At 29.1% G+C, this 19,345-nt stretch overlaps 1 protein-coding gene across 5 annotated transcripts in view; it reads left to right on the top strand.

The window, feature by feature from the left end:
- The first annotated feature begins 17,296 nt into the window (after nucleotides 1-17,296).
- Nucleotides 17,297-19,345, top strand: part of LOC118197554 (VPS35 endosomal protein-sorting factor-like) — a 103,438-nt gene continuing 101,389 nt past the window's right edge. For 3 of the 5 annotated variants that reach the window (XM_085813948.1, XM_035369081.2, XM_085813947.1), the window contains exon 1: nucleotides 17,297-17,454. In XM_085813948.1, the coding sequence (XP_085670074.1) occupies nucleotides 17,441-17,454 (14 nt within the window). In that variant the 5' untranslated portion in view covers nucleotides 17,297-17,440. The remainder of the gene's footprint in view (nucleotides 17,455-19,345) is intronic. The other 2 variants (XM_035369080.2, XM_085813945.1) reach the window with 1 other exon arrangement.

Here is a 19,345-nt window from a genome sequence, read left to right as displayed (position 1 = left end):
AGAAATAATCTTCTTCCTCAATCTGGCAATCTCTTTGAGAAGTCTACAGAACTAATTTAATATAAAATCTCTTTTAACGAAAATAAGATATTAAAGAATACTTTTTACAAAATTAATCTACAGTTTTATACCACGAATAATAAAAGCGTGGGTACCTTAAATAACAACCTTGAATTGCATTCTCAAAAGTACAAGCCACAAGACTAGCCCAGCTCCATTTACTAGACGACGGATTAGTCGCAATGGCTAATCGCACCGACGGTGCGCACTACCAAGGAGGTTAGACAGACAGACAAAGTAGACAGATGTCTTGTTTTGCACCCGCTAAGTCTTTTTGCACGGATGGGCGAAAAATCAAGCATAGGTGCGAAGGAAAAGTATATAGAAAGAGGGGCAATTTCGTATTTGAGGAGAGTAAAAAGGAACTTCGTACATCTTGTACGAGTTCAAAAGGCCAGGAAGAAAAGATGGGACAAAATAAAATTTAAAATAAATGGCCCAAAAATAATAGAGGAAAAAAAAAAAAAAAAAAAAAAGGGCCTATAGAATTTCTTTCTATAGGAGAAGTAGAAAATATCCTAAAATACGATTGTGTCCATGAGTGTAGTTAAAAGGAGAAGAAACTGTCTTCATTTACAATAAATAGTGTCTCACAGGTGTGTTTGTGTAGTGAGTGTGTTTGGTAATGGTGAATAGATGTGTTACTGGGGAAAAAAACCAAGGAGGTTAGAATAGATGGAGTAACCATGACGTCACAAAATTGAAGCCGAGGAAGGATCGACAGCGTGACATCACGACTGATCTCAGCATGGCTGCCGTGTGGCGTACGGATAAGACGAAAGGTTTGTTTATAATTGTATTGAAACTGCTCAGCCAGATAAAATGGGTGAATGTAGTGAGGAATGTAACAATCATTCCCGCTGCTACGCAGCTAATTTCATAAGTAAATGCCATAAACAGGTATTTTAGTATTTCTATTATTCTGACTTTATTGCTACTCGCTATTAGTTCAGCATTGTTTTGTTGACATATTTGTTGATCGTTTCGACCTGATTTTGAGAAATGTGGATAGATATGCTGCACCAAATTGTTCAAATCATTCTAGAAATAACTTTGTTTTGTTTCGCAAAAAATAAAAAAAGACGAAGAAGTAATTCTTTCTGGTCGAGATCAATGGATATCGGTCGCAGAAGCGTGTTTTTGTGAGGTAAGTGCAGCTTCGTATTTTTCCATAGAATATTAGAAAAATTCCCTTATTATTTTTTTCAAAATGTGTACTTTCATTTAGCTGTCACTTATTGACGCTGAAATGATTTTACAAATATAAAATCAATTGTGGAATGTGTGTTCATTTGTGCAGCAAAATATCGCCAATACTGTTTCTGTTTTTTACTGTTGCTAATAGTTTATACTGTTTGTAAAATTGTATCTTACATTTCATGTAAACTTTGTCTCGGTTGGGATTGTAATATGCGTTTTTTTATTTAAATTTTACTCTACGAATAGTGAATTAAAGTCGTATGCTGTATTTTGATTCTGATGTATTGTCGCCAAATATATCAGTTGGCGCCCGTGTTAAAAATTGGTTAGTATAACATAAATTATAAATTGTTTAGGTTATTCTGTATAGTAAGATAAATATATTCTGTGTCCTTCAGGAAGCTTCATAAACTTAATTATTTATTCTTAATTTTGTCCTATTTTCATATAAAAGTTAAAATTTTTCACAAAATTCCATTCTTAATAGTGTGATTAAATTCATTTAGTACATGCAACTGTAATTAAATACTAGTGCTTTTGATTTTAATGTTAAACTTCATACATGCTTTTGTTAAATTTGAAGGTGCATTTTGAAGGAAATCAGTTTGAATGTTCTAGGAAAGATGGGTTTAAAAAACTAAAGCCTTGTTTAATGTGCCTAATCCAACACAACCGTTGACCCCACAGCCACAGTATGTAAAAGGCATTGGGTTTACCAAAGTACCATTCAATGATATCCAGATTTTAAAATGTATGTTTTTTTTTAAGTTTTATAGTTTTCATGAAAAATGTTTCATATTAAAAATGGACTAATTTGTTTTATAAATAAATCAAAATATTGAAATTCAAGCATTATATGATAAACTTTAATTTCAGTTTCCATCATTATTGGATTAATTTGAAGTTAGTCATTAAGGTCAAGTATTTATAAAATGTTTGTATTTTGTTCACAAAAACTTCCATCATGTAGCAGTTACTTTTATGTTATGGAAGATATCAAGCTCTGCTAAATCAAATTTACTTTTGTGTGACCTTAAATCTTAAGCACCAATCGTAAATTTGTTTTGGCATATTTTTAAGAATTTTGAATGAAAACTTTATAGCTACTGTGAAAGAATGATCAACTGATGTTTACCTTACTAATCAATGTCTTACGGTATTGTTATGATTCGCAGGATTTTTCATAATGTGATGTTGCATATATGTTTTGATCTTCTTTTTTATCAAATAAATATAAAGAATGTATTCCTAATGAGATATTTCTTCTTACGTAAGACTATTATTTATCATGATGTGATGCTTAGGATTTGTTTTTAGAAGCCAAAACATTATTTTTTGAGATGCTAATAAAAGCAATGTATTTTATTTATTTACTTACTGCTTTAAAACAGGTTTTGAATTAAGGCTTTCCCCCTCCTTACAGTATGCACATAAAACTCACTTAAGCTATATTTTTAACATATTAATGAGATATATGTAAATAAAATATGTCTCTTAGGGTAGCTCCTTTAATAGGGGGGGGAACTGAACTAAAATGGTATACCTTAAAAACTTTTTATTGAAAACAAAAATACTATCATAACAGTGTTGGCTAAGATTTATTCAGATATTTTTTTTTTTTTTTTTCATTTATTCTGGCATTTCCTCATAAATTCATATAAATAAAAATTCAGGTAAAGTAGGTCTAGCATTATATCATTCCATATAAACCTGTTGACTTTATATATATTCTATATAAAGCTGTTGACTTTAATGGAAAAAAATCCAGTTACTGTGTTTTAAGAAAATTTGAATATAATGGAATGACTTGCATTGTGTTACAAAAAAAAAAAAGAGTGAAAAATAACAATTTTTGTTTTATTTTCAACATAAGTACAAGTATTTTGCATATGTTTGTTATCAAAAGATGTAGATCTAAAGATAAATAATACTTTTGTTTTTACTTATGCAAATTAATTAATAAGGACATTAACTAATTATAGAATTATTGGTACTCTTCTGTTATCCGGACTGGATTCAGAAATCTCTATATGGATGTATATTGAATGTATGTATATATGAACCATGCATATGTATGTGTGTGTATACATACATTTTTGATTCCCATCCCGATAACAGAAGAGTATTGAATTATCATTAAATATTCAGATATGTATAATAATATATTAACATTGTTTCACGAGAAAATAGTAAAATTAAATTAAATTTTAATAATTTTCTTGCGCCATTGCTTCAAGGAATGAAATTTGAATTTAACAAATATTCTCTATTTGTATAAAGCAAATATAAAATTCTCTACTCGTATAAAGCAAATATAAAATTAAAATTTAAAATTTTATGTATGTTTTTTCCCTTGTTTAATTCATAAATTTTCCAGTTTTTCTATGTATTGTATAAAGTATTTTCTCAATAATAAATGTATCGGTAAATAGTGTCTGTAAATTTTGTGTGGAAAGGTATTCTTTTTATTTTTTATTTATTTATGTGTGTATTTATTAATTTTTAAAATTTTCTTTTTAGCTGAATAAAGAACAAAAATAGTATTTTTGATATGGAATTTTTACATTGCTAAATTTATATAAAAATATATTTTTAAAATATAGATTCCCACAGCCATTAGAGCATTGAAATAGTTTTTATAGCATTCTGCTAAAACATCAAAATTTAAAGGTGTATATCTCAAATCAGTATTTAAAATCATAAAGCTTTTAGCTACCTTTTTCTGGATATGCACACAAAATAACATTTTTAACCAAATTAACCAATAATAGACATTCGATTCCATGTGAGCAAACTTCAAACTGAAGTTGACAAGAAAGTTTTTGTAACTTATATATGAATTTGAAATATATGTGAAAATGTTTTAAAAACGTATCATGAATCATATGAGAAATTCGTCATTTTAAAAAACTACGAGTCACACATCTTTATATGAGTGCGAAAAATCGGAACTTAAAAGATTCTCTAAAAGGTTCTCTAAAATGTTAAATAATTAAAGTTTTAACTAATACCGCTAAAGAGCCAAAAATTGCCCCCCCCAACCGAAATTGCTACCCTAAAGCGTCGCAACAACATGGCTGAGGACTTCCCCATATCAGTCGTGACGTCACGCATCTGACGTATCATGGCTTCATTTTCATTGCATGGGAACATACGGGGTAAGGACGGGGAAGGCTTACTCCATCTATTGTAACCTCCTTGCGCACTACCCACGTTCGCGCATGCGCACAATTAGCCCAGGTACCAGCATTTTTCGCTGATTTCCGTCAAGCGATAGCGAGAGCGAAGGTTGTTAACCCTAACTCAGAAATAGAAAAGGTTGTTAATAGTTCACAAGGAGGTTCTAACCTCCTTGATACACAGATCGTATTTTATTCTCGAGTGTCAAGATGTAGAAACATCTTTTTACTCGACTTCTGATAAAGATCGGGTGGAGGGAGAAAGAGAAGGGTGAAAGAAGTGTGGGAGGCGGATGAAAGAGAGTGAGGTCCGACGCACTAGCGACGGCGAAAAAAGGGGGGTGTCAAGTTCAGTGTCGTTATAAGATGTAGCCGCGGGTGTTAAAACCGCAGAGTCAGTTTTGCGTGAATGAGTCAATTAAGGTTGTGATTCTTATGTGGGAAGGACGTCACAAGTGTAACGATGTTTTTCTCTGGGACGCGGGGAGTGTCTGCGAGTGCTAATAAGGCTATAACACCTCCTTGATAGTTCACCAGCAAGAGAATAATTTGCAAGTAATAATTATCAGTTACAAAGACGAGGTCAATCCGTATACATGATAATGTTCAGGAAATTATTAGATAAAATAGGAATTTAATGATGGTTCTAATTGCAAGCGAGCACGTGTAATTAGTTAAAAAATCTTTAATGTATTGACAAGAAGGCTACAGAAATTTAAAATCTTTTATTTAACAGGGAAAGTTTTATGCAAACTTAGATCCTAGTCTTATAGCATAGGATTGTCAGAATTTATTATTCAATAAGAAAACTTGTTGAAAATGATAATATTCTTATATATTCGTCACTTTTTCAATATCCACACATGTTTATAGGTTCAAATGCCATACATCAAAATCAAAGTTTTTTATGAAATAAAACCTTATAAAATCTGATAAATCATTTGTGTGTGCAAGTTTTTAAGTTTAAATCTCTTACATTAATTTATTTCTGTCTTTTAAATTACATCCCATTATTTATTTCAATTTAATTTATTAATGTGTTTGTATTAATATTTCAAAGTCCTTTGAAGTACTTTTTGTGTCCTGAAAATGCCAAGTATTTCCATAAAAAAATAAACAGGCATACAGAATTGTTAATAACCAGTATTATATGATTAATTGTTAATTTAATATATTATTTAATCGCTTTTAACTTATTTCATGTCTAAATTTTCCACCCAGAAATCCTCTTCTAATTTTTATTATTTTTTCTGGAACGAAAATTTCAAAGAGGAATGAATTGTCAATGAAAGTCTTGATTGCGCAAAACACATCTTTGAAGTTAAATATATTCTAAGAAGTACAAAAAATGTAAACAAGATTTTTATCCCCTACCCCCAAATCAATCATTTAAACTATTCCAACCGTTCAGGAAAACGATAAGCATTGCGAACATACAAATCTGTCCTTTTTTTTATGTACTTTAATAAAAGGAAATGCGTTCCTTCTTTTTAAAAAGAAAAGGAACCCATTTTCCTTTCTAAACTTTTGAAAGTGGCTAACGCTTAAAAATTGATAAACTACGCAATGATAGTAACCCGCCTTTAAAAAAAAAAGAGAGAGAGAGAGATTCACTACAACACTTGGACAGTTTGCGTGCGTAGAATCCAAGGAGGTTAGAATTCTAACCTCCTCGGTACAATCCGTTCTTTTCGATCGGGTTTAAATGACGGATCTGACAACTCAATGCATATGCGTGGTTAACGTTGGTTTGAACAAGGTCCGTAGAAAGAACAGGTTAGCTCACTTGGAGTAAACAAACGAAAAGCCAGCGACTCGTTCGCATGGACATTATAAGAAATAGACTAACCCAATGGGCGGGGCGTGCGTCACACACATGTCGGGAAGAGAGAGTAGGGACGATTTAGTTTATCGTAATATTGAAACATATGGCGTTTGTATCACATAAATCTTTTTAATTATTAAATGTGATACGTTGTATAAATGATGAGATAATAAAAATCACAGTTTTTGCTAATAAGATTTTATGTATGTCATGAAACCACTTTTTAGTGCATTTTGAGTATTTTTTTTACTGCATTTTGAGCATAAGCGTAATTCTTGTCTAAATATCATTACTTTGATAAAACGGTAAAAACATTAAACAAAAAATTTATGAATTTACTTTTGCCTACAAATAAAGTAAAATTAAGTAAGATTGATAGTACATGATGTTATGAAACAAATAAGGTAAAATTAAACAAGATTTGGTAATTTTTTTTTAATTTTATGAACATTTTCAGGCAGTAGTAGCAAATATTTATCATTTCAAATGTTTATAGAAACCAAGGATTGTTTTATTTATTTTTTCTGTTTTCAAAATTATTATGATATTAAAAGATGATCATTTATGACAATATTAATAACTCATAAAATTCGCAGCATAAACTTTTCTGAGTGTAATGAAAAATTTTTTAAAAAATTCGCAGTAAATAAAAAAATCTTATGCGGAACTAGAAATAAATTTAAAAAGATAATTACTATAAAATACAAGATATTATATGTTCAATCTTAAATTTTTATTAATGCGCCTAAAGTAACCTTGTAATTTTATATACCTGTAAATACTTTAAGCAGAATGACTATACATCCATAAACACATAGGTATGAAAGTAAACAATTTAGGATATTTGTTACATTGAAAAATTCGCTTACTTCACTTTTTATTTCAAATATTTGTGAAAACAAGATTATATCTATTTATCTATTAATGTAAATACACACACCTATATATATATATTTAGAGAGAGAGAGGAAGAGAAACAGATAATATGGTTTACTGATGCTTAAATAAAATTAATTTATTTAGTAAATCTGCTTCGAATATTTTCTCTCTGTTTAGATTCATTGTAACATGCAACTGCATGATGCATTCTGATTTTTAAATAATGAAATATCACTACTTTAATTAATTTAATCAGGTGGTTTTTATCTGGTTCATCATCATAAATATGGTCTTGAAGAGAAGGAAATATATGTGTTCCTACGCTTTTTAAGACTTTTAGAGTCATGAAATTTATAATATTTTTTTTATTCAATTTAAACTTCTTTCAGTCTGCCTAAAAATTATTTCTGCATTTTTGCAGATCATTCGGACGTCACTGGAAGGAGAAGTCAAACCTTTACATCCAGATTTATAATATTTGAAACTAGCAAACCATCATATGGTTCTGTTGAAACTAAAACTGAGAAACAGATATTACATTTTACTTTATAAGCTAAGCTTTTAACAACAAAACCAGCTATATAAGATGTATACTTTTCGTTCCTAAATATTCTTATTTTTGGTTAGTTATAATACTAGGAATTAAAATTTACCTATAATTTAAAAAAGCAGCAAAAAATTATAAATTTTAAAGAAAAACTTTCAAAAATTCATTTTTAGGCATTTTAGTATTTAGCTATAGTTTAGTATTAGTTATAGTTTTAGTAATTGTAAGAGAAAATTACTTGGTTGAATTTTTCTGTTAGTTCAGAATTAAAATATTATTTTCTAAAAGAAGAAGTTACGAATTCGCTTACATCATAGGAAAAGTTAAAAATATATACAAGCCTGAAAGCATGCAACAGCTTTATAATTATTTAGAACGTTAATTATGCTTGAAAAACATGCTAAGTATTTAAAAAGCAATCTCAGTGTCAAAAATAAAAATATTTAAAAATTCTTACTTGTGAAATGAGGCACTACCACCAGCTTTTTCGTTACAATTGTACGCGCTGCAATAGCCAACCATTGCTAATTTCTGGAAGTCGTCCCTACTCCTCCGGATGTGATCAAGGTGACAGCCGGGAACGCGCCAGACAAGGGAGAAAACGCAATTGGTTCTTATAAGGTCCATGCTCGTTCGGCTGTGACGTCACTGAAGTTCGCTGTAGCATCTCCTAATAGTAGTTCCGTATTTCCTTTTGAAATATTTTCTGTTTTTCATCGGAAAAGTAAATTCTAATAGTTGGAGTTGAAACATAACTACCTAAAATATTGTTTACTGTATAGAATAAGTTTTCATTACGAAACGTTCCCTCAGTAATTTATTGTTTCATCAAAAATCTTCCAATCTTCTTTACAGAATTTGCTATTCAAGATTCAGCTGTTTATACCGTTACTCATTAGCTTAAACTGACTGAAAACCCACATTTCATAAGAACTGGAAAATATGTAGTGTAGTCAGAGCTTAAATTGTGCTGGCTCCGGTACTTTTCAGTTCATGGGATAAATGATAATTCTAGCCGGAGCGCATCGGAGCCCTACATAAGAAGGTTCCGGCACTTCTTTTATGTAATTAACGGAACTACAATTTCAGTAGAAATATAATCTCAAAAATTTTATTTTTAGCAGCAATAAAATTATATTAAAAATCGCTTAGTAAATGTTAATTTACCTCTTTACATTTTATTTAATTATTTTAATAAATAATAATCAGTTATTAATTAATGGTTAGATAATAATTAATAAATAATAATTGTTAATATTAATTAAATAATTATTTATTAATTTGATAATAATTAACTATTTAATTTTTAAATGATAAATGATTTTAATAGTCATTTTATTTATTTATTTACTCTTGTTCCTCTTTACTAACGGTTTTCCATAGGTTTCCGGCACTTCTAATTTTAGAAATTAAGCCCTGAGTGTAGAGATATAGAAGAAATTGAAATTAAGAATATTTATTCTATAAAGCTGTACAAACGTGTCCCTAATGTTTGGAATCTAATTTGGCTGAAATTGAAATTAACTTTATTTTGCTAAAGCCTACTTTAGGTCCAATTGTTTCTGCAGTACTTGTTTCATTTAGAAATCTTAGTTTACTTGTGGCTTTTTTTTTTAGATGAATTCGCATGAGCTTTTCCTGTAATATATGATTAATTTTAATAGATTAAAAAAAAGAAATTCCATAAAATTATAAGTCGCTAGATTCTAACACTTGTTTGTATTTTCTTGATGTAAAAGCAGCAACAAGAAACATAAGCAAATGAACTATTCAAGCTATAACTGAAAGGAAGTGTAATACTTAATCAACAGACTCTTTAAAATCAGCAGCTGCATTATGTAATTCTATATAAAAATTGAGACTTAATTTTAATTTAAATCTTAATTCTTTAAATTCTTTGAATTCTACTTTTTAAAAAAATAAAAATTTCCAAAAGTATTCAGATAAAAGATGTTAACTTTTTATATAAAAAATGAGTAAAAGATATTAAAAGAATAGTTGCATATCCACTATTATGTTTTGTTATTAATATTGTATATTTAGAATTTTATCTTTTATGTTTCTATATTTATTTCAATTATGTATTGTTTAATTCATAAAAATAATAACGAAATGAAACATGTAGTCATTTTCTGGATTGTCATCCTCATTTTTTATTTCAGAGAAGTAATTCCTAGATATTAATAGGTGGTGTGGTGTATGTGATTATGGAAAAGCCTCGAGGGCTATGCGCCTGAAGGAAGGGATGCCTTCGTGGAGGACTAAGGGAAACTGGCTCGTATACACGTTACTCATGGGGAAAACCACGAAAACGCCCATGCAGCCAGCCCCGTTCGCGGGATTCGAACCTCGGACCGAACTACCAGTGTTCAGCGACTTTACCGCTCGGCCGCTGGTGGGCAGATAATAATAGGACTGAATGCTGTATGTGTTTGTTTCGTTATCAAAAAAGAAATTTGTTTATATAATAACTTAAATATTACATTTCATTTAGCATATTCAGTTTAACCATTCTATGAATAAAAAAAATTAGAGTTATCAGTTTAGTTGTGGAAAAATATTATTCATACACAGATAAATGCACTCATAAAAACATTATGCAGTTTATCTTAACGTCATTTGACTGTCATCGTACTTTCTGTGAACACATGAAAAAAGGCTGAATGTTTATTTAATATGATGACCTGTGTACAATATCCCCACAGACATAATGATTACATTCGTAGATACTAGCAAAATACAATTCTGCAGGTAAATTTATATAATTAAATGCAAAAGTCAAAATTGGTACTAAATTTTAAACACTACATTCAACAAAATCTTAGTAAACATGGATCTTAAAATTTTATAAATGAAATTTTGTATGAAATATATCATGGTGTACTGTATAGTAATGGAATGCAAATTTTAAAACTATAATAAATAAAATATTTGCTCAAGTTATATTATTCATTCATAATACAAATCATAACAAATTATAAGTACAGATAGAAAATGAAATTTTATATTTTACAAGAATTTTAGCACATTTGTTTTTTAAACGTTTCTATATTCTTAAATCATACATTTCCTAAATTTTGATTGCATTTAAATGCATGCTGTGTATTACTCTGTTTTCAAATAATATGAAAGAAAAACGCCTTAATAATTAGAAAATTAATATTGCTAAAGGAACTGCTTTACTATCTTTGCAAAATTACTGTAACTAAATTATCCAGAACTGATAGCCTTAAGTATAATAATACAACTTAATTTGCTCACCAAATGAATTGTGGACTTCTAATATGTTGCTTTCTGTACTCTGCGGTGTTGTTAGTTCTTTTTATTGCTCACATGTACCCCGTGTATTAATGATATTGTATTTCTGGCATGTACCATATTAACAGTACAATAGGCTCAAATTCCAAGTAATTGACAAGGCCCATCAGCTGAACATTGGTGGTTTGACTTCAATTCCTGGAGAAAAGGTGGTTGCATGGCCATTTTTTCATGTGTAACACGAATTAGTTAATGCAGTGAGCTACATACACATAATTTAAAACTATTTAAGCATATTTATATGCATCTGTCATAATTCGCAACAATATTAAAAACCGTTGGCATTTAAATACACCTAATAAAATGCATAGAAGTTTCTATATATATTAATGAATAAATTAATTTAAGTAACCCGGAAATTCAAAATAACTTGCATCAAATCAAAAAACACTATAAGTTTCTATACCTATGAAATAATACATTTTGCTGATTATTTTTTTTATTTTGCCTGCATTAAGGCTCCTCTAAACCAGGCTGAATCACCAACTTTTCTCTCTTGGCGAGGGAGTGAACGCGCTGCCAATTTTGGCGCGTTTATCGCACACGCTGGCTGAATGTCTGCTGTTTTGTTTTTTAAGATTTATTTTATAGACGCGCGGCATTCAGCGCATATAAACTTTTCGGATAATTTATTAATTCTCGAATAGTATATAGACGTTTTCACTTAAATAAAATTTCGCGTATATTTTGTAAACATATTCAAAATAACTTATTCTTTAGATGTTTCAGTTTCGTTAGCAGACTAAAATAAATAAGATATGAATAAAAACTTTCAATAGTGTAAAATGGGGAAATAGTTAAAGCGCTGAGTGTGCAAATAAATTTATCTTAATGACATTTTAACAAAAATTTCAATAAAAACACTGTAAATTCATACTAAAAAAATAACTTAAGAATATGTTGTCATTTAAGTCTGAGGTATATGGAAATAATTGTGCAAGATTCTGAAGAAACACTTTCTTTTAAATGTGTGAAATATTTCATAACATATATGGAAGAAGAAAGTACAGCATTCTGTGTTTTGGATGCAAGTTATTCAAATGTAATATAAATACGAACTAGAAACCGTAATAAAAAGTCCTTCCTCTTCAATCAGATCACCTTTGTGTTGCATTGTATTTGTAATACTTCTAAAAATCCAATTTTTACCTAAATTAAAAAACAGTTATTCCATAAATGATAATAACTTTGAACGTATATAGAATGAATTTTGTAATTTGAGTTATGTTACAAAATAATTCATAGTTTATATATTTTATACTAATAATTTAGATAAAACCTGTCCAATTTAAGAATGTGTGTTAACCACATTCTTAAATTGTAAAAGGACGACTTAACCACATGTAATTCATTTCAAAGCATAAAAGAAAGCTTATTTTTTATTTTACACAGCAACAGCATTTTCATGCAGTCAAGTTTTTTTAACTGCTAGTTATTATACATAATACTTAATTTTAAACCCATTTTTATTAGAAAGCATAACTAAGAAACTTCTTTTTAAAGCACCACAGTGATTGCAAAGAATGTCGTTAAATTTACAAAAGTATTGAAGATATATTGAACAGCATTATAACAAGAAAGTACTGTACAAAATATGTAAATTTAGCATAACTTCTTTTTTAGTATTTGCATAGTTTCCTCCAAATGAACCTTAATGGGAAGTTATCTTGCGAAAATTTAAAAGTATTAAAATGGCCTCTATTTAAGATGTAACTGCATTTATAATTATTTTGTAATTGCGAATAGATTATATTACTGCAATTAGATTATGCACTTACAACATAATTGCATAAAGTAATGAAATTAAGAGTTCACAGATATAATGTAATATAATTACAATGCAATTACCTAAATTGTAATTATAATCACTTATTTAATACCACAATATTATTACAATCACAATGTAATTTAAATTGGGTACTATATTTGCATACCCTCCACTCAAAAGGAGGTACTGATAAGCCTGGAAGTTATTATCAACAAAAAGCCTGTTCAGGACAGTTTGATGACAATTTCCACCGGGCGAAAAGTACATTCTTAAGCCCAGGCAAATCATGACAATAAAAATCATTTAGTCTTATGATTCACTATATTTTAAACCTAAACTTGAATTCTGCACCAAATTATTTACCTATATTTTAACATACTTTATGAATTATTAGAAGCGATATGGCAAATATCTTCTAAAAATAACTGTAAAATATTTGTATCCATTAATTGATTCAGATACACACTTTTATTATTTAAGTATATCAAAATAACAGTTTCATGTTCCTGAAATACAAAAATTATGGAAAAAGTTAAAGTAATATTCTTAGAAGCATATGATATTAGTCACCAGATGCAAAATTATAGTTAATTTTTTGCCCTAAATACAATTTTATTACACAGTAGTCAAATGTGTAACTTAATAACATGTTATATAAAAAATTAATGATAATAAGTTTATCAGAAATGAATTAATTCTGCATAACTTTCTGCACTTGAAAATTTTCTACACCTGAGGGGAGGGAGAGATCTAGTAAAATTAGATTTATTATAACTTCAGTTGGACCAAACACCTTCCCTCTCTATATATATGCATCACTAAAGAAATAAATAAAATTATCATGCTTAAACATATCAGTTTTTTTTCCCCTTTACATTGAGAAATAACAAACAGTACAACACTGAAAAATACTATCCTTGAAATGTTGTTTAAATGAAGAAACACACACCATCTTTTTATTTAAGCATTACACTTCAAAAACAGATACACATACCAATTTATTTTCACTAGCCTTTATACTGATAACATGCCATATAAAAATGAAAAGAATTATCCTTGAAATTTAGATAAAATGAAGTAACACATTGGGAAAATTTATGCACACGGACATCTTTTTTCTATTGCATGTTGCCTGACATAATCCACAAGTGCCTAAAAATGTACCCAAAGAAACGCATTTCAATATTAACAAAAAATTGTTTACAGATTAAAATTCATTCATTTCATACCAGTATTATAAAGATCATGTATGAAACAAATCTGCTTTCCCATACTTTTAAGTAAAACTTTTATACTGGAAAATAGACTATATTTCTATATATTAGAAACAAGAAAATACTAATTTGAATGTTCTGCATTCATTTCTAAATCTTTACTCCATTGCCAAATTGTATAATACTGTGATTATAAATAAACTTGCACAATCCTTGCAATTATTGAAGTCAGATTATATATATTGTCTCATACTATTCAATTTATTGACTTCAGATGTCAATGTCAAAATTCTGGAAGTTATTTTAACCAAGAAACAGTAGTGGGCACCGTGCATAAACAACTCATCTAACTTTTTAACAATAGTGATTATAAAATAAAGAAAAAAATTATATATCATTCCAACGATATTGCAACTATAGTATAATGTTACATATATCTTTAGCAAACATTCAGATTTTATCTTGACTTTCCAAATTATTATTTATTTTTTAATAAATTTCAATATGCTAATGATTTTCATGTTACATCAGTATAAATTCCACAATTAGCACAGGAAAACAAAATCCGCGCTTTATATTAGAAGAGAAATTTCTTTTCCACATTCAAAACATCTACATTGGCGATGTTTGGCGACGGGTACATTAACCCTAGACTAATTTAATTATAGCTATTATTACAGAAATTAGCAGATACTCAGGTTATTGTACACAAGAATTTCACTTTACTTGCACATTATAAACATCAGAGAAGATATAAACTCTAAATGAAGGCGTAATTAACATTATACTTACTAAGCAAAGTTCAGCGCCTGGACCAGGTTTCCAATTGTCTCTTCGGCAATTATTTACCCATATTTTTCTTCATTCTTCATTTTTAGGAAATTTTACCAATGTATAACCTTTCCGTGAATTATTTGAACAATTAATAGCTGTACATCCGCCCATTTTACACAAAAAAAAAACACACAAAATTGTTGCACCGTAACTACACAGCCGCCATTAAATCTCCCACTTGGGAGCGCGAATGCCTGATGATTCAGCCTGGTATATAGGAGCCTTAGCCTGCATTATTGGTGCATAATGCAATCGCGCAGTGCGTACCAACCATTATACTACATAAATTTAATTATATTTGAGAGGGAAAAAAAAAAAAAAAGTCGCGCACAAGCTTACATTCAGCTTAAATCAATGCAAAAATCTATGTTGATCTGAGGAGTGAAAACTTCAGTGACGTCACAGCCAATAGACAGCGAGAACGCATTTTCGTTTTTTTACCCCAGGTGAGCTAACCTGTTCTTTCTACGGACCTTGGGTGTGAATAGCTTAAGCGGCTAATCGCACCACTGGTGCGAATACAATCGGTCCGGATTAGTTGCGTAGAGAAACGTTTGTAATACCTGTGCGTTCTGACCAATTGTGTGGAAAATGTGAGGAAAAACGGACAAATACTATAACGTTAAAATGAAAATTATAGCAATAACAATTTATTGAAAATGAAGTAAACAATTATATATGGAACATTTTACTTTCAAACATGTCAAGAATCTCCTAGCAATCATCCAGATAATTCAATTTGCCTTAAAGATCTGTGCACTAAAATAAAAGAAACATTTAAAGAAAAAAGTAAAACAACTATTCAGCTATTAAAAACTATTACAACCTAGATCAGATACAGATAATTAGATAATTTTAGCTTAGCTTATATCGTATGTTATACATTAAACGCCCATGCGTAAACATATTATGCGCATGCGTAAAGGTATTATGCTCATGCGTAAAGGTATTATGCTCATGCGTAAAGGTATTATGTGCATGCGTAAAGGTATTACGCGCATGCTTAAACGCATTATGCGTTTACGCATGCGCAGAAAGTTTGTAGCTTCGAGGTCTGGATTATAGATCATTCTGGATTATGGACGTCCGGATTAAAGACTTTTAACTATATATATTTAGATAATATTTATAATCATTATAAATTTAGATACTTTTAATAATTAGATTTCTTTACAGTAACTTTCACAGTTATTTATGAATGAATAAATGCTTCATTTCAAATACGTTTATAAATAATTTAATAAATATTTACGTATTTTGTTAAAGGCAGATACATAGGTTTTGTAAGCACATCCATAAACATCCATACATATTTCATATTTTTCATTTCTGGCATTTAGAAATTTTTAATTCCTGTGCATTCACTATATTTTTCGAGTAAAGTAATTTACACTTATTTTAAAAAGTACATGTTACAATAATATGTGGATGTGAAAAAAATTTATTTTATTTAAAACATTTTGGCGTTTGGAACACAAAATAAAAGTAGCGAATACTGTATTAAGGGTATCGAAAAATGTATACAATTTTAAAGGTACGGTGAGGTATTTTTCATTCTTTAAGCATAACTTTTTTGCTAAAATCTATATTTTTGTAGTTCAACAACTTAGTATTTTATAAAACAAATAATCAAAATCGCTGTTGTTAGTTATCGAAAAATAACCAAGATGAGATTTTTGCGTAAACGTCGCTAAACTATAGACATTGCTATTATCCATCATACTAGGAATGTTTATTTTATGCGGAAGTGTCCCGTTTTTTGATTTGTATGGAACTGCCGTGTGTCGAAATACTATCACAACGCTGTCAAGCGAGCTTCTGAATGTAAACAAAAAACACCCATCTTGTGACCGATGCTTCGGAGCAGTGCTTCACTTCTAATGCCGGTTTGGCCACGCCTTCCTTTCTTACCTCCATGCCCGATGTAAACAACGCTATCGAGTAAAATTCTTTATACTTAAAATCCCTTTTCCCTTCTTCATATTCCTTCATCAGAGATCATCTCCTCTTAACTCATCGTTACTTTCACGTACCATACCTACAAATCTTGAACTCTTCCAGCAAACAAAAGCAGCCGTTCCGGGTTTGGGCGCCTACTCAAAATTATCAAATCTCCAACCACATTTTAATAATTTCTCCATATACATAGAAAAAATAATATTACATGACAGACAAAATATATTCTTATATTTTACAATATAACGATAACTACAAAGAAATTACATACAGTTTATATGAAAATGAATTAAATAATTACAAATATAATTTTTATTAAACTATGCATCTAGAAATTAAGAAAAAAACCAACTCATTCACCAGTCTGTCTAAATAAAAAAATGAATAATTATATTTATAAAACTATTCATTTAAGTAAAAGAAACATTATAAATTTTAATTTCACATTATAATCAGGGACAACTAAAGTCGCATCAACAGTTCCTTATACTGATGCGCAGACATTGAAAATATGTCTCTGTGCAACTAGTGGGACGGGCACACATTTCCTAGGAATGCCTGCATCATTTTTCTCTGCAATGTTTGATGTTCTGCAGAGAAGGATAGCGAGGAGAATTTGTATGTAGTGGCGAAGCAAGGTTTAAAATCATTTGATGTAAAATGTCGCACGAGTGGTAAATAATAGTTTCACTGTGTCTTTTAAATATAAAATAAATTTTTATCACAAACGGAATATTTAGTTTTGGAATCCTTGTATTATTTTTGAGCTTCTCCTATTTCGTTATTATGCAAGGATTGTAATAATGTGTGGATGCAGATGTATTAAATTGTTTGAAAGTTATCCGACTTTAATCTTAATGATGTTCAGAAAAGGATTAATTGTTGATTACTTTTCCTGTGAATATAATTCAGTTATAATACTTTGAAGGAAATATCTGAGATTTCGGAAATATGGGGGCGTTGTTAGGATGATAGGCATATATGTTCAAATTATTTGTGCTACATTAAAAGCAAACAACAAAACGATATTATGTATACATATAGCCAATTATATTTTAAAATATGTATGAACAGCTTGACTTAACGCTATTAAAAACAAGCAGTGGCAATATTGTTAGATGAATTATTAGGGATAACAGTAAGGTGATATACATAAATTTAAACCAAAATCTCAAATATATAACCCAAACAACATTATAAATAATTTAAATTATAAATAATTTTAAAATTATACTTTTGTACTGCATATCTGGTAAAAATTCGAAAGTATTTTAATGCATATTCTTTTGTACTTTCTATAGTAAGAGCGGGAAAAAATGTACCTGATGGGTTCACATAGTAAACATTCTTTTCATGGCTCATGATAAGCTATATGCTAAGATCATGCTGTGCTGCATGATGAGCATGATATACAAAGATTTATTTTTATTTGTGTATAAAAATTCTTTAAATACAAAATATACATACTGTTTTCGTATGTATATTATAAGTAAGAGGAATGTTAAAAAGCTAATGCTAAAAAATACATTTGATACTATAGTTCCTTAGTAAAATTGAAAAATCATGTAACAACTAGAAACAATATTAAAGTAGTAAAAGCTATCTTGTAAAAATTACAAATCGAGCTGACTTCAAAATCAAAAAGGGTGAGAAAAGATTAAGAAATTTTAATTCACAAATAATTTTAAAAAGAACTTTTGTAAAAATTAAATACAGTTCAAATACACAGTAAATTTGTATCTTGACCACTAAGGTTGTCTTGATACTTTCGTATATATATGTAATCAATATTTCTTTACTAAATAAATAAATATATATATATTACTAAAGAAATATTGATTATATTATCTCCTAGTATAAATTTTGTAGAAGTATCTAAAATGAGGGAACCCATATGAAGGAAGTTTAATTCCGAAAATTGTGTTTTAAAGTAACTTGAATGTAAATTATGAAAAAAAAAAAAAAAAAAAGTTTTACGGGGACAATAAAGCTTTTTTTGAACAATGTGAATAATGAAAAGAGCAGTTTATTTATTTATTTATTTATTTGTTGTTGTTGTTTTGTTTTTTTGGTAATTAAATTTTCTGTGACATGAACACTTAAAATACTAGTATGTAGATACAGAAGACTTCATTTAAGTGACTTAACATATAACTGGTAAGACGTGAAAAAGTTAATTTTTATTGATGTTAGAGCAAACATCACTAAACTTATTTGGTGCCATTGCATAATTTTTGCCTTTTTAAGCACTTGAGTAATGCATGACCATCAATAGCATCAGTATCTTCTGACAAAATTTACAAAGATTCAGTTCATTATGACATTTTAAGTTTTTATCAGGAATACAAAACGATTTAGAGCTCCTTTTTATGTAGTTTGTCTAACTGCTTTGTATTATAAATGTATTTTAAATTTGGTGACTAATATTATAATTTTAGTTTTCATAAACAGTGATTTTCAAAATTTTAGTTTTCTTAATACTGTTTCATCTTTTACTGTCTCTTTGAATATTCAAGCTTTCTGAAAATTCAAGCTAAGGTATCATGATAAACTAGTGTTTTACTT

The sequence above is a fragment of the Stegodyphus dumicola genome, chromosome 3 (assembly GCF_044657685.1).
Source record: "Stegodyphus dumicola isolate Sdum_Otavi_A_Nest chromosome 3, ASM4465768v1".
Taxonomy (NCBI): domain Eukaryota; kingdom Metazoa; phylum Arthropoda; class Arachnida; order Araneae; family Eresidae; genus Stegodyphus; species Stegodyphus dumicola.
Note: the sequence above shows the minus strand (reverse complement) of the source record. Positions and strands in the feature narration are given on the sequence as shown.